This window comes from Trifolium pratense, linkage group LG2, assembly GCF_020283565.1.
Source record: "Trifolium pratense cultivar HEN17-A07 linkage group LG2, ARS_RC_1.1, whole genome shotgun sequence".
Taxonomy (NCBI): domain Eukaryota; kingdom Viridiplantae; phylum Streptophyta; class Magnoliopsida; order Fabales; family Fabaceae; genus Trifolium; species Trifolium pratense.
The window spans coordinates 51,574,319-51,598,739 of NC_060060.1; the positions used below are offsets into that span (position 1 = coordinate 51,574,319).

At 38.6% G+C, this 24,421-nt stretch overlaps 1 protein-coding gene and 2 long non-coding RNA genes across 3 annotated transcripts; 2 read left to right on the forward strand and 1 right to left on the reverse strand.

The window, feature by feature from the left end:
- Positions 1–4,155: 4,155 nt before the first annotated feature.
- Positions 4,156–6,771, forward strand: LOC123908089. The gene is made up of 3 exons (XR_006809554.1): positions 4,156–4,572; positions 6,059–6,113; positions 6,731–6,771. It is a non-coding gene; the product is annotated as an uncharacterized LOC123908089 (long non-coding RNA).
- A 4,242-nt stretch (positions 6,772–11,013) lies between these two features.
- LOC123908090 lies at positions 11,014–13,535 on the forward strand. The gene is made up of 3 exons (XR_006809555.1): positions 11,014–11,336; positions 12,823–12,877; positions 13,495–13,535. It is a non-coding gene; the product is annotated as an uncharacterized LOC123908090 (long non-coding RNA).
- A 4,093-nt stretch (positions 13,536–17,628) lies between these two features.
- On the reverse strand, positions 17,629–24,148 carry LOC123908086 (protein transport protein SEC23-like). The gene is made up of 12 exons (XM_045958594.1): positions 23,144–24,148; positions 22,862–23,035; positions 22,236–22,397; positions 21,208–21,350; positions 20,906–20,981; positions 20,592–20,767; positions 20,402–20,483; positions 20,029–20,106; positions 19,518–19,679; positions 19,183–19,446; positions 18,840–18,944; positions 17,629–18,339 (listed from the first exon to the last, which is right to left on the reverse strand). The coding sequence occupies exons 1-12, from the start codon at positions 23,870–23,872 to the stop codon at positions 18,193–18,195; spliced, it is 2,298 nt and encodes a 765-aa protein (XP_045814550.1). The 5' UTR covers positions 23,873–24,148; the 3' UTR covers positions 17,629–18,192.
- Between the last annotated feature and the right edge of the window lie 273 nt (positions 24,149–24,421).

Genomic DNA, 24,421 nt, shown 5'->3' on the forward strand with positions numbered 1-24,421 from the left:
GGTGATATTGAAAGTTTATGTGTTATCACCCCTTCGTCAATCCCTGGCATATCTGAAGGCTTCCATGCGAATAGGTCAGCGTTATCCTTCAAGATTTTGATGATTCGTCCCCTCTCCTCGCTGGGCAACGCTGTTCCCAAGCTTGTTGTCTGGTGTGAGTGATCGCCAATTTGAACCTGCTCCAGGTCTTCTATAGGGCTTACCCTTCGATCTTGAAATTCCTCCCTCGGATCCATATCTGCGCTCTCTATGATGTTTATGCCGCCTGGGATTGCGGCTTGTCTTCTTCCGAATTTTCCGCTTGCGCTGGAAGTTCGGTGTCGTATCTTTAAGCTAGACTCGTAGCATTTCTTGGCGAGGAGCTGATCGCCCCTTACTGTTCCTACCCCCCCATTCTCAAGGGGGTATTTTATTGCTAGGTATAGAGTGGACATGGCCGCCCCTAATGTGTTAAAGGCGGGCCTCCCTATAATAATATTATAGGAGGTAAAAGGAGTTTTAACTACCAGGTATCGCACCTTGATAGTTTTGGCGTTGCTGCCTTCTCCAAACGTGGTAAGAAGGGAGGCGTAGCCCATTACGTCCACTTGTTCGCCAGAGAACCCAACCAGGGTTCCGGAGTATGGTTGTAGTTGCTCTTCTGCTAATTGCATGGCCTTGAAAGCTTCCCAGTACATAATGTCCGCTGAACTCCCTGAATCTATCAGTACTCTTTTTACATCACAGTTCAAAATTTGGACTTGTATCACTAATGGATCATCGTCATGGGGTGCTACCTCCAAACCATCCTTTGCCGTGAACGCCAAATCTGGTACGTCTAATGGCTGGGGCTGACTTACGAGGTATATTTCCGAGATGGCTCGGCGTACATACCTTTTCCTTGCTGAGCTTGATTCGCCCCCGCCTGAGAATCCTCCTGCTATTGTATTCACGGAGATTCTCCCCTTGGGAGGTTCTCTATTTGGCCCAGGAGGGTCTCGTGGCTCCTGTCGGGGGACTTTTGGCACGACAACCCGCCCTTGGGCGGCGTCGTCAATGAATTTGCGAAGGTGTCCGCTTTTTATCAGTTCTTCGATTAAATCTCTTAAGCGGAAGCATTTTTCTGTGGAGTGACCTCTACACCTGTGATATGCGCACCAGGCGTTATCGTCCAGCCCCATGGGGATGTTACTGGTTCTCCTTGGGGGGAGGTTTGCCAAACCAGTGGCCAGAATCTCATTTAAGACGTAAACTTTTGAGGCGTTTAATGGCGTGAGGTCTTCATTGGCGGGATGATTCCTGAATTCTCTTCTGGGCGGTTGGCGGTAGGGCTTCCCATGATGCCTCTGCCATGGGTCTCCTTGGTGGCCTCCCGATTTTGGTCGTGGGTGTTCGGGCGCTCTAGTGGCACGGCCCACGTATTCCTTCTCCTTAACGTCTCTTTGCCTTTTCTCGGCGTTACTTTCTTCGCCCTTTATATAACACTCCGCCCTCTTGTTCACCTCTTGCATTGACGAGGCTGGCTTTTGGGCTAAGGACTCATTGAAATGTCCCGCTCTTAGCCCATTGTGGAAGGCTGCCACGAACATCTCCTGATTTGGATTTGAGACTTTGATGGTGGCTTCGCTAAATCTGGCGAGGAAGTTACGCAATGACTCGCCATGGTTTTGGCGGATGGAGAAAAGACTGGTTGATGTGACTTTCACGTGTTTCGATCCAGCGAACTGGTGAATAAATTTTTTATGAAAGTCAGCATAACTCTCAATTGAGTTTCTTGGAAGGTTCATGTACCAACGCAGGGCGACATCCTTGAAGGTGCCGGCTAGTAATTTACACTTTAGATGTTCCGGAGCATTGATTATGGCGGTTTGTGTCCCAATTGCCATCAGGTGCTCCCTTGGATCCGTCTTTCCGTCGAAGGTAGGAAGGTGAGGAACCTTGATTGTTTCCACCACTTGGGCATCCCACAAGTGTTGTGCTAAGGGTTGTACGTCCATGACGCCCTCTCCCTCCTCCTCCTCCAAAATCAATTTTGCTTTTTCTTTCTCATTAGTTCTTTCGGCTTCGATGGCCGCAATCTGAGTTTGTAAGCGCCGTATCTCTACGACGGCGGCTTGCAGGGTGTTAACGCTAGAGCTATCGTTGTTTCCATGCTCTCCAGCCATGTGAAGATGTTTGATTTCTTGTCTAGTTGCTGTGATAGGCTGGGATCAAATGATTTTACCGCAGCCCCACGGTGGGCGCCAAAATGTTCTGGTAAAAAACGAGGGGGTTTGTATTATTGATCAAATGGTGTGATTACACTCAGTTCAATCCCAACAACCCTGGGAGTTTTATAAGTCAGAATTCGATCCTTTTACAAATGAGAGTATGGAGCTATTTATAGAGCTTCTAGTCTTCTTCTCCAAGCAAGGGTTCCTAAAAATCCGGTCCTTAGCATCTTCTTCGGTGGTATAGCGTGAAAATAGGGATGAGAACCTTGGTCTCCAAGCTATGGCAGTTGCGAGAAGTTTATTTCTTCCTTCTTAAGTCAGCGGTTGATACAAGGAAGGGGAAGATATTTACAGTAACACAGAATCCACCTTTTTTGGCATTGCCTTAGAGTTGCAGGTCACGCCCTAGCTTCTAATCGCCTATTGGGTATTTTAGGGTTTACTTGATTTGGGCTTATCATCCTTTTTACTCTAATTGGGCTTACTGGATATTTTCTTAAGCCCATTGCCCAGTCCAGTACCTAATAAACATTCAATCTCTCCAACCTAACATCTCTTAAAAAATTCTAAACGGATCCCACAAATAACTTTACATCTCATCAATAACTATACATCTTTATAAATGCATGCATAAGATGTTGTACCAGATGCTGGAGCATTTGTCCCTCTGTTTCTGTTAGTTACTTGCTTTGTAAGATAGTTGTTAGTTTGTTAGTTATAACAGGTTGTTGTAACTACTTTTGGTTTGTTAGTTAGTTAGTAACTAACATGAGTTAGTTACTCTAGTTAGCTTGTTAACCAAGCAATACACTACAATTTGTATCTCTATAAATTGTATTCATATGATCAATAAAATCAATGCTTATTGATGAAACTATTCCCTCTCACTCTCCTCTCCACTCTAACAAGTGGCATCAGTTAGCCTTTTAGGTTTTCGATCCAATTCCCTTTTCACTCAGAAAATAACCATTCTTTCTCATTCTTGTTCAAAATGAATAACAATAACAATTCCTTTCCTGCAAACCTTCCGATTCTTGATGGAAAGAATTGGGACCAATGGTGTGTGAAGATGAATGTAATCTTCAGCTATCAAGATGTTGAAGATTGTAAGACCCAAAATTCCACTTTTAATTTATATGAGTTTTTGGAGTAAATTAAGTGTGGAAAGGATGTTGAGTTTGGAAATGAAAAAAACAAGGTTTTGGTTGTTTTGTTGAAGTCTGAACAAACTCGTACCTTTTTGACCCCTTTACGTTTTGATTTGGTTTTTATGGTCAACATGAAAGTTGTAGATCTCTTCGTTAGCTTTCCAACGAATATTGGTGCGTCTCAATTGGACAACCAGAACTCAAGTTATGATCGTTTCCGTAAGAGGCGGATTCGCAGAAATTTTCCCACACTTCCTAGCACTCGAGCCAGGCACAGCAGAGGCCCATTTTAGGCCAAAACCTGACCATGGGGGCTGAGCATAGGCGCATGGTACTGTTCACAGGTGGACTTTTGTGACTTTTAGTTGACTTTAGGGGTTTATGCACCCAGGACCTTTGTTGCTTAGTTTTTCGCGTAGATTTCATTTCCGAGGTTTGTTGTTGGGCTAAGGAATGCTATTTGGATTTGTCTTATGGAAGACCATTAGTTATAGATAGGTTGATTAGAGTTCGAGAGTTATTAGTTCGAGTATCGTCGTTATTACGATATATTTTGCTGAGATCGTGCCTGTTTTGTGTTCGAATGTCAGAATGACACGGGGTTTGTTTTCCTAGTCTTCTTATAGGAATGAGGATGATCCTGTGTCTTTAGAATTTCATTTTTCGCGTTATGCTAGTTTTTGAGAAAACGGGCAATAGTTTACCCGCTGTCGTAAAATTCTACGGTTTCGGAATTCAGTAAAATTTTAGATAGAAGATTTATATGTCTGCGCGAGTTAGGATATGTCCTGAGAATATTTTTAAGAGTTAGGGAAGAGAATTACAGTCGCGGAAAAAGATTCGGCGATAAGTTTTGGAATTATTTTGAGACGGACTTCCGTTCCGTAAGTTTTCTGTTTTTACGAGTTTTGCTCGTCGCGGCGCGCGAGAGCTGTGGGGCGTGAGAGAAAATATCTAGATATTTGTTAAAGTAAAATGGATGGCTAGGATTTGATCTAGAGAAAGTGCTTTTGATCCAATGGCCAAGAGTGACCAAGACCAATGTATAGTAAGGAGGTTTAGCTTCTTTGGGGGACTTAGAAAAATCTGAATTTTTCCATTTCTCTTCCTCTCCAAACCGTGAAGCCATCCCCCATTTTCATACCTTCACCAATTTTTCATTTCATCACCAAATCATCTCATTCCAAGCTAGGGAAATCCATAGAACTTGCAAGGAAATCACTTCTCTTAAGGTAACTAACCTTCTCCTTGTCTTTTGCTTGGTTAAAACTCATGATTCTAGGAATTTTTGGTTATGTTCTTGAGAATTAGTTTTCTAGAAATTAGTTTTGGTTGTTTGTGGTTCTAGGGAAGTGTTTAGGAGTAGTATTTAAGCTTGTTTAAGCTTGGCATGTTGTGATTTCCATGGTGATTAAGATTTTCATAAAATCTTTTGTTAGGGTTTGAAAAACTTATTTGAAATGATCATAACTTTGAAAAATTGTTTTGTGCTTTTCTTTTTGGTGTTGTTTATGAGCTTAGTAGAGAAATGGATGTTAGATTATGGCTTTAATTTTGTGAAACAAGGAAAAATAATTTTGAGTGTGTTCTTGAGGATTTTATGAACATATTTTTAGAAACTTTTGTTTTGATGCTCAAAGTGGTTTGGTTGATCAATTCCATGGCCATGTGAACTAATAGATGCTAGCTAGGACTTTGCATTGGAAAATTTTGAGTGTGGTCCTTATTTTCAAAACTTTTGGTCATGAGAAATTTCGGAAAAGTGTGGGAGAGGTTTCAAAATTTGTCAGGGCTTTGAGGGAGGCACAATGGTGGCCTAGGGCGAATTACCATGCAAAAATTTTTGGGAAAAAAATGGTTTTAGTGTTGTATGTGTGTTAAAGAACCTAAAATTGAATTTTCGAAATTTGAGGCTTTGCCCGGAAAATTTTTTGGGGCTTGGATTAGTAACTCAGGGGTATTATGGGATATTACCATGCCCTCGGAAGCGAAAAATTTTGAGCGGAAGGGCCACTTTGTTTTTCAAGGGCAGAACCTAGAGCTTGTGTGGGGGGGGAAAAATTGTGAAATTGTGAAATTTTTCTAAGTCCACAATTTTGTGAAAAATGAGCATGCTTTGATGAAATGATCATAGGTGGGTCAAAGTTTGATTATAGGATTGTATTTGGAAAGAAAAACTTGAAACTTGCGACGCAAGAAAAACTCGATTATTTTGTCGAGATATTTTCGTAAAATTTTTAGGTTGTTTTCAAGTGTTTTGGTAGTGTATGAAAGTGTCCTTTGAAGTTTAAAACCATAGAGAGCAATGGTATGCTTTGAAAATGAAAATTTGTGGGAGAATGCCTTGATTTCTCAATTCTGGACGAACTGTGCAGGGGCATTTTCGTCCATTTAAAATTGTTTCAGTTCCCTCAAAACTTAACCATTTGATCCGTCTTTTCGAGACGAAGAGTTTGGCGTATGGTTCGTCTCGAGTGGACAAGAGTTGAATTAGTTATGGTCATTTTAGTTTGAAAACTATTTTGTCGAAAATGTGTTTGTTTTGTGAAAAATAGTGTATTTAACTTCGGGAATTTTTAATCACTATGGGGAGGACTCGGAAATAATATCCGAGAGTGTTAGGAAGTGCCTTAGATGCCTCTAGACCTTTGTTGATAGGTTTAGTTTCATTATAATACTTTGGGCGTGACTTATGGATTGTACGCTCCACTATTTTAGGGCGCACGAATTGTTGCATAACTCGGAATCGTTTGTAATTGGAAGTTTCGCCGAGGTAAGGGCACCTTTTTATTTCCGTCAATAGCATTAGGGTATGCTTGTGGTTATGCTTGTTGTGGTTCCATGCTTGTGTGCTTGGTTGTTTTCGATGTTATTTGTCTTACGTATATGTGGGAAATATATGTGTTGACATGTGGTTATGAATATGTGTATGTTTGTTGCATTAGTATATGTAGGGACGTATGCTCATGCAAACATTGTCGGTATTTGATCTGGGTGATTGTACCGGGTGATACTTCCGCCTTTAACGGAGACGGTATTTGATCTGGGTGATTGTACCGCCGTTAACGGAGCCGGTATTTGATCTGGGTGATTGTACTCCGGAGTATCCACCAATTGAGTTGGCATTTGATCTGGGTGATTGTGCCGGGTGTAATCCACCTTTTTCCGGAATTCATGCATGTGGCATTCGATCTGGGTGATTGTGCCACAACCATTCATTAGAGGTCTTGCATTAGGGTATGTGTGCACTTTATTTATTCTTCTTGGTGTGAGGATGTGATAAGTGTTTACCGCTTTCTATTCTGGTATGTGTATTCGGTATTTTATTACTAGTTTCCAGTTGGTGACCCTTATTTTGCATGCCATATCGCGGGCTCCTCCCACCCCCAGACGATGGAGCGCCATCTGAGACCGTAGGCCGTGTGGACGGCGAGGACTTCGTGGACTATCCCGGAGTGTAGGGAGTAGCGCTTGTTAGGCTACATTTTGGTTAGGCTTAGGGCCTAGTTTGTATTTTGGATGACTGTATGTCTTATACATTTATACTCAGACATGTTTAGTGCCTTTTGGCCTTGTGATATATTCGGTTCATAACTCGTGTCTTTTGGTTGATGAACTTAATGTATCCGCTGTGTGTAAATTATTCAGGTACACACTTTGCTTCGAGGAAGCCCTGTAATATAATGTGTTGATGTTATATTTATTTTTCTATTGAATGACGAATTGCCGAGATAGCTGCGGGCGTTCACGCGCGCCATTTTATTTAAGCGTGTTGTTAAAAAAAAAAAAAAAATAATACCCCTTTTTATGCTTTGAAAGACGGGGTGTTACATTTTGGTATCAGAGCTCGGCAGTAGATCTTCAAAGGGAAAGTGTGTACATGAGTTAACAGTCTGAGGTCAGTTAGTTTAGAGTTGGATTCGCGTCGGGTTAGCGAATCATTTATGGGTAGCAGTGTTTCTTGTTTGCTAGTATTGGCGCATTAACTCGTTTCGTTAATGTGTGTCTTCAACCAATCCGTGATTCAACTACGTTTGGCGCTTATCAAGTCGGATGTGGAATTGGAAAAAGATTTATTAGGCCAAGTGTGTCTCCGTGGGGAGCATCAGTCCTATGGGTGAAAAGGAAAGATGGACTTGGAGCGAATCAAAACTACAAGGGATTCTTGGAAGTGGCATTGGACGTGGCCACTCGACAATGTTGAGTGTGGACGAGTGGACGTCGTTCTTGTAAAGGATTGCAAGTACGGAATTATTTAGGGGAACCTCTTAAGAAAAATATTGGATGTCTTCTACGATGAGTTCGGGACGAGACTCGATGAAGCCGTTTAGTTGTCAAGAAGGTGCGACCGTTGTGGAATGGTGGAGCAGACAACGAGGTCAATTGGTATTAATTACGACGATTGGAAAATCATCGAGGCAAGTCGCACTAGAATTGAAGGACGTTGCGTGTCAAGAGTGAGTGAACCTTGCGTGGCTAGACGACGGTTATACCGACAATGGGTACCTTAAGGGTTTAAGTTGAGTGTTTAAGACATATGGGATTATGAAATGTGAGTATTAAGGTAAATCACGTGATGATTTAAGGTAGGAGAACAAATATCACGTTGATAAGTGATGAACTATGCGTAGTTCAGGGGATAGTAAGTATAGGTGTCGATGTGAGACAAGAATATAGTTGGTTAATTTTTGGATCAAGGGTGAATTTGGAGGGATGTTTAGGTAAAGAACGAGTAGTTCAACCTTGGAAAATGAGTTGTGTGTCGATGTTAAGCGATGCTAGAGGTATATAGTGTGGAAATACCTAGAGAGTTGTAGCCGTGTAAGCTAGAATTGTTAGTTTTGGCGGGTAAAACCTAAGAGAAATTAAATTTCTCAAGTAGTTTGACGGGATTAGACCATGAGTGAGTAGAGGCTCGGTATGAATGGGCATTTAAGTTAACGATTTCGATCGACCGAGAGGGACGAATGATCAAGTAGCACCTTGAGTTTATGATATCATAGGAGTTGAAGTGGAAATTTTTTGAGTAAAACAAGTTATGGACGGAAATTTTTAGAAAATTTTCTAGAAATGTCGTAGATGAATAAAAAAGGGGTTCGTTAGTAAGAGTACTAAGACAATGAGAGTGATAGTTGGAAGGACATTTTGTTGAATGTTAAGATGTAATGGGAAATTTGGATGATATGGCTAGTATTTTAAGTTCTTGAGGATTAGATTCAAGGAGTTGATTTATGTATCGGACCTATTACGGAAGTTATGGTAGCGTATGATTTATTCTTGGTGGGTAGTCTCAAGAAGACGAACATTAAGATTTGAAATAAGTGTCGGACACTAGATGGATGAGCAAGATGAGTCAATTTGGAAGTTAATCATAATGACGTTCTAAGGATAAGGTTAGAGATAGTTATGCATAAAGGGCTAATAACTAGGAACATGGATGGTTAATTATTTAGAGTGTTCGATTACGAGGAATGTGTTGGTTGCATCTTAGAGAAGGCTAGAAGTGAGTAAGAACTTTTTGAGTAAGTAGATGCGTCGAGATGAGCGGCAAGAACTTGTGCGCGAAGTGGGTAATTAGTATTAGAAAATACTATAACTTTAGATAGTTACGACGATTAGGGATTGGTCGAACGGAGAAGCACATGGCAACGGGGCCTGTGAGAACTAAGGAATTCGCGAAAAGGATTACCTCACACATAATTTGGAAAATTATGATTGTGCGTGTATGTTGAGGAGTCGAAAGCACCACATGAACGGAGGTCATGGCGGTGTGTTTGTTATATGTGGAAGTAAAAAAAAAAGAGGTTAGTAATTGTTCTAATGAAGATCGGCGTAGCATAGTGGAAAGTGCGCGTTGAGAAAATAAAGGACATCGGATGTTAACAATAAAGAGGAGAGGTTGGAACAATTAAGGAGGTCGAGGGTGACGAACTCTTTTGAGGAAGAGAGAATTTATTGGTAAGAGGAAGGAAACTCGACGAAGTTTTAAAATGGTTTGGGAATTTAACAAAAGATTTTATAAGTTGACAACCGCCAAGACAACTTGGGGAGTTGTAATCACCAACCGGATGTTGGGATGGTATTATTAAAAATGAGATTGGAATGAGATTAGTGTATGAACGAACGGTGCGGCGAAGTTACGAGATCAAAAAAAAAAAAAAAAAAAAATTTTAGGGATTTACGGACATTGGTGAAGTTGTAAGGTTCTACGGAGATGACAACTTCTTTCGGAGTATTTATGTTGTGGGCGGTTGCGACTCGTAGACAAGATCGAGGTAGTAAGAATTGAGGAGACATGTAGAAAACCTCGAAGAAGACGTTGGACCTTTGTGATTCAGATGAATTGAGTACAAGTGGCTGAGAGTGCTATTGTAGTTTGGTAAAGATGGTCTATGTCACCATCATGGTTGTCGACTATCTAGTGACAAATTGAGGAACTGATCGTCCTTAATCTCTTGTTATTAGTAGGCGGAATCGTGTTGACTGGAATGGACTAGTTTGACCAGCTTTGGTAGTGCGTAAAGTTTTTGAAAATTCTTTTTGGAAGGTAGCCGTCACTGTTTCGTGTAAACTTAATGAAATGGACTATGATGCGGAGGCAGAAGAATGTGATGTTGGAAACGTCATGTGATAACTTAGGTTGCGGACTTTCGTGAAGTTAATCTAAGTTATTACTCTCACTTTAGTTTCGAGGACGAAACTTCTTTTTGGTGGGTAGTAATGTAAGACCCAAAATTCCACTTTTAATTTATATGAGTTTTTGGAGTAAATTAAGTGTGGAAAGGATGTTGAGTTTGGAAATGAAAAAAACAAGGTTTTGGTTGTTTTGTTGAAGTCTGAACAAACTCGTACCTTTTTGACCCCTTTACGTTTTGATTTGGTTTTTATGGTCAACATGAAAGTTGTAGATCTCTTCGTTAGCTTTCCAACGAATATTGGTGCGTCTCAATTGGACAACCAGAACTCAAGTTATGATCGTTTCCGTAAGAGGCGGATTCGCAGAAATTTTCCCACACTTCCTAGCACTCGAGCCAGGCACAGCAGAGGCCCATTTTAGGCCAAAACCTGACCATGGGGGCTGAGCATAGGCGCATGGTACTGTTCACAGGTGGACTTTTGTGACTTTTAGTTGACTTTAGGGGTTTATGCACCCAGGACCTTTGTTGCTTAGTTTTTCGCGTAGATTTCATTTCCGAGGTTTGTTGTTGGGCTAAGGAATGCTATTTGGATTTGTCTTATGGAAGACCATTAGTTATAGATAGGTTGATTAGAGTTCGAGAGTTATTAGTTCGAGTATCGTCGTTATTACGATATATTTTGCTGAGATCGTGCCTGTTTTGTGTTCGAATGTCAGAATGACACGGGGTTTGTTTTCCTAGTCTTCTTATAGGAATGAGGATGATCCTGTGTCTTTAGAATTTCATTTTTCGCGTTATGCTAGTTTTTGAGAAAACGGGCAATAGTTTACCCGCTGTCGTAAAATTCTACGGTTTCGGAATTCAGTAAAATTTTAGATAGAAGATTTATATGTCTGCGCGAGTTAGGATATGTCCTGAGAATATTTTTAAGAGTTAGGGAAGAAAATTACAGTCGCGGAAAAAGATTCGGCGATAAGTTTTGGAATTATTTTGAGACGGACTTCCGTTCCGTAAGTTTTCTGTTTTTACGAGTTTTGCTCGTCGCGGCGCGCGAGAGCTGTGGGGCGTGAGAGAAAATATCTAGATATTTGTTAAAGTAAAATGGATGGCTAGGATTTGATCTAGAGAAAGTGCTTTTGATCCAATGGCCAAGAGTGACCAAGACCAATGTATAGTAAGGAGGTTTAGCTTCTTTGGGGGACTTAGAAAAATCTGAATTTTTCCATTTCTCTTCCTCTCCAAACCGTGAAGCCATCCCCCATTTTCATACCTTCACCAATTTTTCATTTCATCACCAAATCATCTCATTCCAAGCTAGGGAAATCCATAGAACTTGCAAGGAAATCACTTCTCTTAAGGTAACTAACCTTCTCCTTGTCTTTTGCTTGGTTAAAACTCATGATTCTAGGAATTTTTGGTTATGTTCTTGAGAATTAGTTTTCTAGAAATTAGTTTTGGTTGTTTGTGGTTCTAGGGAAGTGTTTAGGAGTAGTATTTAAGCTTGTTTAAGCTTGGCATGTTGTGATTTCCATGGTGATTAAGATTTTCATAAAATCTTTTGTTAGGGTTTGAAAAACTTATTTGAAATGATCATAACTTTGAAAAATTGTTTTGTGCTTTTCTTTTTGGTGTTGTTTATGAGCTTAGTAGAGAAATGGATGTTAGATTATGGCTTTAATTTTGTGAAACAAGGAAAAATAATTTTGAGTGTGTTCTTGAGGATTTTATGAACATATTTTTAGAAACTTTTGTTTTGATGCTCAAAGTGGTTTGGTTGATCAATTCCATGGCCATGTGAACTAATAGATGCTAGCTAGGACTTTGCATTGGAAAATTTTGAGTGTGGTCCTTATTTTCAAAACTTTTGGTCATGAGAAATTTCGGAAAAGTGTGGGAGAGGTTTCAAAATTTGTCAGGGCTTTGAGGGAGGCACAATGGTGGCCTAGGGCGAATTACCATGCAAAAATTTTTGGGAAAAAAATGGTTTTAGTGTTGTATGTGTGTTAAAGAACCTAAAATTGAATTTTCGAAATTTGAGGCTTTGCCCGGAAAATTTTTTGGGGCTTGGATTAGTAACTCAGGGGTATTATGGGATATTACCATGCCCTCGGAAGCGAAAAATTTTGAGCGGAAGGGCCACTTTGTTTTTCAAGGGCAGAACCTAGAGCTTGTGTGGGGGGGGAAAAATTGTGAAATTGTGAAATTTTTCTAAGTCCACAATTTTGTGAAAAATGAGCATGCTTTGATGAAATGATCATAGGTGGGTCAAAGTTTGATTATAGGATTGTATTTGGAAAGAAAAACTTGAAACTTGCGACGCAAGAAAAACTCGATTATTTTGTCGAGATATTTTCGTAAAATTTTTAGGTTGTTTTCAAGTGTTTTGGTAGTGTATGAAAGTGTCCTTTGAAGTTTAAAACCATAGAGAGCAATGGTATGCTTTGAAAATGAAAATTTGTGGGAGAATGCCTTGATTTCTCAATTCTGGACGAACTGTGCAGGGGCATTTTCGTCCATTTAAAATTGTTTCAGTTCCCTCAAAACTTAACCATTTGATCCGTCTTTTCGAGACGAAGAGTTTGGCGTATGGTTCGTCTCGAGTGGACAAGAGTTGAATTAGTTATGGTCATTTTAGTTTGAAAACTATTTTGTCGAAAATGTGTTTGTTTTGTGAAAAATAGTGTATTTAACTTCGGGAATTTTTAATCACTATGGGGAGGACTCGGAAATAATATCCGAGAGTGTTAGGAAGTGCCTTAGATGCCTCTAGACCTTTGTTGATAGGTTTAGTTTCATTATAATACTTTGGGCGTGACTTATGGATTGTACGCTCCACTATTTTAGGGCGCACGAATTGTTGCATAACTCGGAATCGTTTGTAATTGGAAGTTTCGCCGAGGTAAGGGCACCTTTTTATTTCCGTCAATAGCATTAGGGTATGCTTGTGGTTATGCTTGTTGTGGTTCCATGCTTGTGTGCTTGGTTGTTTTCGATGTTATTTGTCTTACGTATATGTGGGAAATATATGTGTTGACATGTGGTTATGAATATGTGTATGTTTGTTGCATTAGTATATGTAGGGACGTATGCTCATGCAAACATTGTCGGTATTTGATCTGGGTGATTGTACCGGGTGATACTTCCGCCTTTAACGGAGACGGTATTTGATCTGGGTGATTGTACCGCCGTTAACGGAGCCGGTATTTGATCTGGGTGATTGTACTCCGGAGTATCCACCAATTGAGTTGGCATTTGATCTGGGTGATTGTGCCGGGTGTAATCCACCTTTTTCCGGAATTCATGCATGTGGCATTCGATCTGGGTGATTGTGCCACAACCATTCATTAGAGGTCTTGCATTAGGGTATGTGTGCACTTTATTTATTCTTCTTGGTGTGAGGATGTGATAAGTGTTTACCGCTTTCTATTCTGGTATGTGTATTCGGTATTTTATTACTAGTTTCCAGTTGGTGACCCTTATTTTGCATGCCATATCGCGGGCTCCTCCCACCCCCAGACGATGGAGCGCCATCTGAGACCGTAGGCCGTGTGGACGGCGAGGACTTCGTGGACTATCCCGGAGTGTAGGGAGTAGCGCTTGTTAGGCTACATTTTGGTTAGGCTTAGGGCCTAGTTTGTATTTTGGATGACTGTATGTCTTATACATTTATACTCAGACATGTTTAGTGCCTTTTGGCCTTGTGATATATTCGGTTCATAACTCGTGTCTTTTGGTTGATGAACTTAATGTATCCGCTGTGTGTAAATTATTCAGGTACACACTTTGCTTCGAGGAAGCCCTGTAATATAATGTGTTGATGTTATATTTATTTTTCTATTGAATGACGAATTGCCGAGATAGCTGCGGGCGTTCACGCGCGCCATTTTATTTAAGCGTGTTGTTAAAAAAAAAAAATAAATAATACCCCTTTTTATGCTTTGAAAGACGGGGTGTTACAAAGATCTCATCACCACTTTTTATGAGCCCCTTGCAGCCAATGCAACACATGATCAACAAAACTGCTTTCAAAGAACTCAAGAAGAAAAACAGTAAGGCCTTGTTCTTGATCCATCAATGTGTGGATTCATCGAATTTTGAGAAGATTGCTGGAGCAAAGACTGCAAAGGCAGCTTGGGATATTCTCAGTAATGCTCATGGTGGAGGAGATAAAGTCAAGAAGGTGAAACTTCAATCTCTTCGAAGGCAATATGAATTGCTGGGCATGTTGGATAAAAAATCCATTGGTGAGTACTTTACAAGATTGCAGACTTTGGTCAATTCAATGAAAAACTATGGTGAAACAATTTCAGATCAGCTAGTAATTGAGAAAGTTCTCAGAACATTGAACCCTCAATATGATCACATAGTGGTAGCAATTGAAGAATCCAAAGATCTCTCCACAATAACTGTAAATGAACTACAGAGTTCACTTGAAGCACATGAACATAGGCTGCAAGAAAGAAAGGAAAGGAAAGAAAACAAAGTCAGTCAAGAACAAGCTTTGTATGCAAAGAATGGAGGACAATGGAACAAGAATGGTAAGGGAAAGAATAAATGGAATAAGCATAAGGGAAAGACTGAGTTCAGTAATGATCACAATGGTGATCAAGATCAACCTGAATCTTCAAAGAAAGAAAGTTTCATCAAGGGCAAGAATGGTGGAAAGAAGAGTGACAAAAGCAAGATTCAATGCTACAACTGTGAAAAGTGGGGTCACTATGCTTCTTAGTGCAGAAGGAAGGGAAAGAAGAAGCAAGATAGTGAGGCACATCATGCAAGGTATGATGAGTCAGATTCAGATGATGTTTTGTTGATGGTGACAACAAGCTCCGATGTTGATAACTCCAAGCTATGGTATCTTGACACTGGTTGTTCTAATCATATGACAAGCCATAAAGATTGGTTAATCAACTATGATAGCTCAAGAAAATCCATCATCATATTTGCAGATAACAGGACAATTACATCAGAAGGAGTAGGTGATGTATTGGTCAAAGGAAATGCTGGTAATCAAGCACTAATCACAGGAGTGATGTATGTTCCTAATATGCAAAGCAATTTACTCAATATGGGTCAATTAGTTGAAAAAAGATTCACAATGCATTTAGGGAACAATGAAATGAAGGTTTTCAATGCTCAACACAAGCTGATTTTGAATGCTCCATTGTCTCAGAGTAGGACATTTCAAGTCCAATTTACAGTTTCAGATTCACACTGCCTTGCTAGCAAAGCTATCCATGACGCAACATGGTTATGACATCTAAGGTATGGACATCTAAATTTCAAAAGCCTCAGTAATTTGAAAAATAAAGATATGGTCCATGGATTACCAGAAATTAGAGTGCCAAAGGATATGTGCAGAAATTGCTTGGTTGACAAGCAATCAAGAAAATCTTGTGTTGATCATATATCAGTAAGAGCTAGGGACAAGCTTGATGTAGTACACAGTGATGTATGTGGTCCTTTTACTGAATCATTAGGAGGAAATAGATACTTTGTGTATTTTGTTGATGAATTCAGTAGAATGATGTGGGTGTATCCCATGAAAAGTAAAGATGAAGTGCTGGTAGTTTTTCAAAAGTTCAAAGCAGTAGTTGAAAAACAAGCAGAGAGTAAGATAAAGGTATTAAGAAGTGATGGAGGAGGTGAGTATACATCTCACCACTTCAGAAGTTTTTGCAAAAAGGAGTGTATTTCACATGAAATTACACCTCAACATAATGGAGTATGTGAAAGGAGGACCACAACCATTATGGAAATGACAAGGTGCATGTTGAATGAGAAGAAGCTACCTAAGTCATTTTGGGGAGAAGCAGTAACAACTGCCTGTTATGTGTTGAACAGATGTCCAACTAAATGCTTAAACAAAGTGCCAGAGGCTATATGGAGTGGTTCAACTCCATCTGTGAAGCATTTAAGAATTTTTGGCTCCCTATGCTACATACACATACCAGGTCAGAAAGAAAAAAGGATGGATGACAAAAGTGAAGCTCTAATTCTGATTGGTTACCACACTGCAGGTATTTACAAGCTATACAATTCAGTCACTAAGAAGGTTATAGCAAGCAGAAATGTGACAATCAATGAAAAAGAACAATGGAATTGGGAAGCTGCAGGCATAAGCTCAGAACGTGCCTTACCATTCACTTTTGAAGATCAAGAGACAACTGACAGTCCACAAGCTACTGCAAAAAATTGAACCAACAGTAGCACATGATGAATTTCAAGATAGAAGGTCAGAAAGAGGTAGAGTATCAACCAGAAGCCTTCAGGACTTTGAGACTATTTCAGACAACTTGATCACAAATGATGGTGACTTAGTGCATTTGGCACTACATGTTGTCACAGAACCCTTGAACTGCACTAGTACAGTAAAGTCACATGTGTGGAGAAAAACTATGGAAGATGAAGTCCAATCCATTGAATCCAATGAAATGTTGTGGCAATCAGGTGTTGCAACAGGTATTGGAACATCTGTCCACAATGTGCCAGATTTTCAATTGGAAAGCTTGGCACCAGTTGCAAGATTGAAAACAGATCAAGTCAGCAAGGAGAAACTAACTGTGGTTCACTGTAGAACCAAATGTTCAAGTAGCAGATATCTTAACCAAGCCACTGAGGGCTGACAGGTTTAAAGAGCTAAGGAACATGTTGGGTATTGTGAAAGCGGAGAGATTGAATTGAAGGGGAGTGTTGAAGAACAATTCAATCAGTTGCATAAGATGTTGTACCAGATGTTGGAGCATCTGTCCCTCTGTTTCTGTTAGTTACTTGGTTTGTAAGATAGTTGTTAGTTTGTTAGTTATAACAGGTTGTTGTAACTACTTTTGGTTTGTTGGTTAGTTAGTAACTAACCTGAATTAGTTACTCTAGTTAGCTTGTTAACCAAGCAATACACTTACAATTTGTATCTTTATAAATTGTATTCATATGATCAATAAAATCAATGCTTATTGATGAAACTATTCTCTCTCACTCTCTCACTCTCCTCTCCACTCTAACACATACAAAATCATATTAGATACTATGAAAGACAGAGTGCTTATTTGAGAAGTTGTACCTAATTATTTTTTGCTCAAATAGTAGTACCTAATTAGGTACCATTTCTTATTGAAATAGGTACTACCATTGGAAATGGTCTAAATTACTTTAGAAACAAATCTATTCAGTATGTTGAAAGAGGGAATCTTCGGGAGAAAATTTGCACCCTATATGTGGATTTTACCAGAAAAACAAGAGGATGTCATTTCATGAGAGAGAGAGAGAGAGAGAGAGAGGTGATTTGTCAAAGATTGAAGAGACGATGCAGTTTGAAGGAAAATAGGAAAGAACTTATTTTTGGTGGTTTTCGGTCGCTTCCTTTGTTGATGAAGATGATTTTTTGGTGTCAAAATGATGAGAGGAATAAATCTTTTCATGGCCAAGATCATGAAACAGATACAAAGCTAAGTTTTTTTTTTTTGAAACAGATACAAAGCTAAGTTTAAAAGTCAAAAACCTGTATCCAATCTTTAATCTCAACCGTTGATTACTATAATGTTAAAAACCACATCTTTAAAACTGCGCAAAGCAAAATTGCAATTTAACGTTTCAAAGATTATGCAGACTTTGGAAGAAAGGAACGAAAACAGCGACGACAAACAGGGTTCATTTCACCATTATGACGAGTCCTGTATGCTTACTTCACAATATACAGTACAAAACAGTGTAAAGAGAGAATGACTGATATCAAACTCCAATGACATGATAAAATGACTTAGCAAATCTAGGGAGCATGTAAAAGTAAAACCACTATGTGAATTAATCCAGATGAGGAACCCAAAAAAATAAATATCTGGGCCAAAACAAATAGGAAAAATATGAAACAAAAATATCTCCCTCGTTTGCTATGCTGCTGTCGCAGATCAGGCAGCTCTTAACTTTAATTTCCTATCCTTTCTTTCCGTGATACCAAAACTCAATGTACTTTCGAATAATTTATTTTCTCCATTAAATAAAATTTGACCAGAACCCTAAAGAATCGTGTTTCAGGGTCTTGCTTCCCTTATTCTTCAATTCATGCAGGCTCTGATCTTCTCTTTGTTAAGAACAAAGGAAAGAAAGGAAAAATAACTGAATGCAACAGCATAATGCAGGACACACACATCATTGGTGAATTCCGCAAACCAAAGTCTATATAATCCATAAACTGTCAATCTCTCCTATCATCTGCCCTCAAGATTGGACAGCCAGCCTTTGCAGATGCTCAAAGAAAACTTGAAGACTAACATCATCGGTGAAGATTACATCTGAACCAGCAGCCATCTCGTGCGCATTATTATATGTTGCCGACGGATTCAGCTTTGCTAATAAAAATCTAGCCTGTTAAAGACAACAATGAAACCCTGGTAAGTTTCCGATTATGAAAAATCTCGACTCGGGGATCAACAAAAGGGGGAGGGGGACTGATGATGTTAAAAAAGTTAAATACTTCACATCATTATTGCTCGTGATATGATTGAATTGGGTAAGAAACATAAACAAAAAATCAAACAAATAGTGATAGAGACCCGAGTAGGAGTGATAACAAAAAAGGGATATCATGTAATAAAGAGTGTGGTGACTATATATGGTAAATAGTGGGCTATGCTGCTTAGTTGGCAGGTTTGTTAAGTTATGGGCCGAGAGAGAATTTTCTCCTTCCCTGGCGAGCTTAGCTCTAGGGTAGATTGGGATTATTTCCCTTTAGAGTTTTTCTTTCATCATCTACTGAATACATACTATTTTCTACTGTTTCATCTCTTTCTTTACTTAATCTCAGACTCTTAATTTCGGGCTCTCATCAAATAGCATTCAAATCAGTCTTGCTAAAAAATACTGACCTGGGAACCATGTTGGTCGCACACTACCAATCTGGGAACAGGGAATCGATCTCTAATAACTGCTTGGGCATCATCTTGTGGAGCTCGTAATAGTTGTGCAAAAGCCTGTACCATAAATTAAAGTTAGCAACAGAGAGAAAAAAAGAATAGTGGTAAATGCAACTAACTCTTGACAACAACTATGAAAATGCCTCTAAGCAAAACAACTCCCACATAAAAACTAACAGAAACTAACGAATACATACAGATTAAATTCTAAAATCTGAAGATAAATCGTGAACAGAATTCTCAGGTAATGACAATTTGTTTGGCAGGACATGACTGCACATGACTGCACACAAACCTGGTGTTCTGGTTGGTTCTGGTATCCCAAGTTGCGCCATTGAGCTATTGTCATCCCGTGAAAAATAACCACACTAAAATATGAATCTAGCAACAGAATCCGGTCTGCAGCAATGGAAGCAACATCCAACAATGCTGGTGCAGGGAGTGAATTAAATGAATATGATATTAAAGATGGCTGAATCATAACAGCCGCGTTACTAATATTTTCCCGGTTCAACAACATGCGAAAGTATGCAGTCTCATCTGGACTGTTGTTAAAAACCTGTCAATATATTTTACCATCAGCTAACAAGCAGAACTACAGAACAGGAGGAAAACAACAATAACAAGTACCTGTACAAACTGTGAGCGTCTGAGATTGAACATAAACTGGGGGAAAAGAGAAAATGATGGATTTAATGTAAAAGATGATGGATCATCCTTGCGGTAGTCCCCAAACTTAGAACAGAGGCGAATGAGGAACCTATCCAACCACCGTGTGGCGTCAAATGTTTCCTGATCAAACAAAATTGATGCTCAGCAATGCATTTATTTATATAATGTTGACTTGAAATTTTTCCACAGCTAACACATGACCAACAACTTCAATTTCACAATTGATAAAGTGGTTATTCATAGCATATTATTAACAAAACAATGGAACAAGCGCAAATTCCATCAATATCAAAGCAAAGCTATTGGCCTAATTTTATGTTTTACTGAAACTCCCCACTAGCACCCATTTGAACAAATATATAATTTGAAGCAGCTGCTTGAGCAAATAAGATCTATTAATCATCTGAATATATTTTAGGAATACTAATTACTAAGAGAACAACAGATATTAAGACGACCTATCACATACCTCTGTCTCCATTTTCAGAGAAGCATATCTAGCCATTACAACTGCAGCAGTTTCTTGGTCAAATCCTTGAACCAGTTCCTGAATAACACAATAATGTAAGTAATTAGAAATCCTGCTATTAATCAATCTAGAGAATAAACAAATGTCTTTCAGGTAACGGCATAGATATACACAATAAATACTATGTAAATGAAAACATTTAGATTACGTATTCACAACTCTACATATGACATAGCTTGAAAATGATATTTGACAGAATGAAGAAAGAGTAAAATTTTCATGCTTCTTTACAACATGATAAAGAATTTCATTCACATTGACAAACAAAATTGCCATCCGCAGCCACTGACAAAAAAAAAAAGACTGGAACTACCTCAGTGCTAACAGCACTATCTACCCATCTTCTAGTTACTGTTGTCACACGAAGCACTAATTGACCATCCGGGCTCTGGTAACTGCAATAAGACCATGACCATTATTAATGCTCAAGACCCAATGATATAGTAGGAAGACACACAAAATCATATATTAAGATCCTATTTATGAAATTTCCCAAACATAACCTTGTAAGGAACTGCAGGTACAGTTGTTGGTTGACAGCAGCACCTGAAGCATTTGAACGGTCACTTGATGAAAGATCAAACAGCACAGTCAAGCATGTACTCTTGTCAAGGCCACACATCTTCCATACTGTTGTGTTGCCCTCTCCTATGACAGTATCAGCAACAGAAGGCCCTTTCTGCAGTGTTATAGCAACAATCAAAATCAAGAAATATCATACTACGATTCAGTCTTAGTTCATTAACCAAACACAATCTCTAATTCCAGAATCAATGAGAAACACAAAATGAGGAGTTCGAAACATAGATCATCTAACCTTCTCCAACGATGTGCAAGGTCCAACGACTCCCTGAATTTTGATTTCCTTTGAGCAATTTATCTCAAGGGTTCCACTGAAACAAAAAAATAAATTAGCAGCAATCATGTTTGATCAAGGATAAGTGTTATTATGGCATCTCACTTGGCACCCAATTATCTGCAGCACCCAGCAAGTATTACTTGAAAAATAAGAAATAAATAAAAATAGGCAAGGAGGGGACATTAAAGGGGACAGAGAAATGGAACTGTATAAATAATAACTAAATATCATTAAAACATTTGAAATGAGAGAATGCTCACTTGAAACAAAGACCGAGAGATTGCTCCCCATCCTCAAAAACACGCTTAAAAGAGTCCTTGAAGACTGAATGACCAAAACTTTCAGAAAGGACAACAAGGCCACCAGTTCTTTCAACTGCGACTTTCATTTCTGCAACTCCAACCTTATAAATTTAAAACATCCATGAATCAGCACAAAACAAAAAAATAGCAAATTAGTTGCTAATTGTTTTTCAAATTCAGTGCAACATTGTGATGATATACTAACAATATTCATGAATTACTACTGCATAACATAAACAAAAACTTCCTTGCAATTTACAGCGAGAATTATCAGCTATTCTCTCAAGAAGATAAACGAATTCGTAAACTCGATGCCGTCAATATGAACAACCAGATGGATATATTAACCACATTGAATATATAGCTTTTCAGGTCTTGTAGCCAAGCGGTTCCAGATAGGGAGAAACAAAGGTAAGTTCAGAATATATACTTACTTAATCCCAAAAACTTTCCCATAAGGAATCTTATGGGTAACACGGTTGTAGTTAATGTATCACAAAAACGGTATAAATTATAACGCATGTTTATGAAATTAAATCAAGAAAAAGTACTCCACTTGTGATGTTGAGGGCGGTTTGTTTAGGCTAATTTTAAGAAAAAAGTACTCTTTAACTTGGTATATATCAAAACAAAATTAGACATTTGGAAATTCTATTTAAAAAAAAAAGAAAAAAGAATGACTTGTTGCATTTCAAAGCGTATCCAAGTGAGCACAAAATTGTTTAAGAAGAACATTTTCAAAAAAACCTAAAGTATTGAAACTGTCAAACCACACAGCAGAAATGCTGGATTGATGCCTTCCAATGTGGAATTTGGAAAAATTGAGCTGCATGGTAATTTTATATTTGATTATCAGAACTAACACTACATGTTTCAGCAGTCTTACTGAGCACTATGTATGATCTGCACGCATGCATTCCATTATCCAACTAACAAGAGAAATCATTATTATAAAAGTATGAGAAAATTATTAAAGTGGCACAAACCTGATCAAGTGCTGATGCAAAAACATCTAAAACATGACCCTGGCTAACCAGCTGTTTTGCAAGACCCTCGTAAAATTTGACAGCTTTCTTAAAGTAAGGTGCTGCATCTTTATCAAGATCTTTATGAGAACGCACCGGGTCAGATAGATCTTTCGACACAATCTGCAAAATCAAAATGTAATCAAAATCTCGTCATCAGAGACATTCTGTGGATGGATGATTCAGTGATTGTCAACATAAACAAAAACAAGCAGAAAATAAACCATAGTTCCCTGTATGTTATTCAAAGTTTACCACACAACAATTTGAACTTTCAATACCCCAACAAAAAAAAAAGCCATCTCTATCATGCATGACAAAACATAAATATTTAAATTTCTCAACAATAATCTGATTGCAAGTACATTATCAATTTATCATCATCTACCAACACAACCATGAAACATGGATACCGAAACGCCTAACAAATCATTCCACTCCTAATGATGAAAAAGCTTGATAAACAATTAACACCATTTTCCTATCACTAACTAGCTTTCTTTCCACCCAAAACAAAAACCATAGCACAGAAACAGCCAATTAATCAATTATACAGCAAAAAATAAAAAATTACTATTATATCATACCGTGCCAGGTCCTTCAGTGCATGGCCCTCCAACCAAAGCTATGATTCTAGCCCCAGTCCCAGGATTACAAGCACTGAGCAATCCAGCTGCAACACTCAATGCAACACCAGTGCAGCGAGCAGGACGTTTGCCAGGTGGAACAGGCCACTGATCTCTCTGCAATTCCTCTAACAGCTGTAAAAAAGAAAACAAAACACAATCAGATTTACGGAATTAATGGAAATCAATGAATGAATGAATGAATCATCATGAATTGAAATGGAACAAGCATTGGCGCATTACCGCATTGAGAGTATATTCACAATCAGATGCAGGCAATAAAAACCTTGAAACACCAGAATTAGGAAAAGGAGCAACACCCTTAATAGGTCTCCTACCAGAAACAACAGAAGAAGCAAGACCAAGGTGTTCTAAAATCTGATCTTTAGGAATCTCTTTAGAACCACGAAAAACATAAACCTTAGACATATCAGAAAATCCCAATTCATGAACTTGAACCTGAGTCCCAAAAGAAAGAAATCCAACAAGAGCATTATCAGGTAAAAGACCAATAGCACGACCAAGAGCAGATTTAACAAAATTGATCTCTTCTTCAATGATACAAGTATCAAGGAGAAAAAGAAAAACAGGTGAAGGAATCGGATTAGGATCAGAATGAGGAATAGCATATTCAAGGGTTGTATATTGAGGGTAAAGTTCACCAGGTAGATTTGTTTCAGAAATAGCGTTGTAATGAGGAGGGAAATGATTACGTTGAAAACAGAAAGGACAGATCCAGATCTTAGCGGTGAAATCGACGCGACAGAAAGGGTTGAGAGCGGAGGTACAGGTTTTGCAACGGAGAGGAGCGTAAGGGAGGCGGGGGATGTCGGGAGATGGACGGATGAGAGCGATTGTGGCGGCGAGTGGGATCACGCATTTGCTTGCTTCTACTTTGGTGCGTGGCCAAACGTTCCATGTCATGCGAACTCCGTCGACACCTTCGGGATCTGTGCTGGCGATTTCCGACATGGTTATGGGTTGGTTTCGATTAATTGATTTTGGAGTTAAGAGAATTGAGATTGATTTTGATTTTGATTTTGATTTTGTTTTCTCTATACACCTTTGTTTTGCTTGTTATACCACAATCGTAACGCTGCACAATGATCTTAAACAACAACAACAAACAAAAACACATTCAACGCCAATGCTATTCACCTTTTCACTCTTAATAAATTCCACTGTTTTCTTCTTTACTATTTTTTATTTTTTTATTATAAAATCAAATCAAATCAAATACTTCATTCTGTTTTTTTTATAAAATAAAGATAACATATATATTTATGTTTTTTTTTTTTTATAATCAACATATATATTTATGTGTTTAATGGATATGTTTGTCCTACGTCCAATAAAAATTCTCTATTTTTCTAATGTGATGTCATTAAAGTGAATGCACCGAGGTGAAATGGCGAAATACACTATTGTTATTGGATAACCGTAAAAAATAATGCTTAAGAAAAAAAAAATTATAAAATAAGTTTACATTGTCGGTGCAAATATATATTTATTCAATGATAT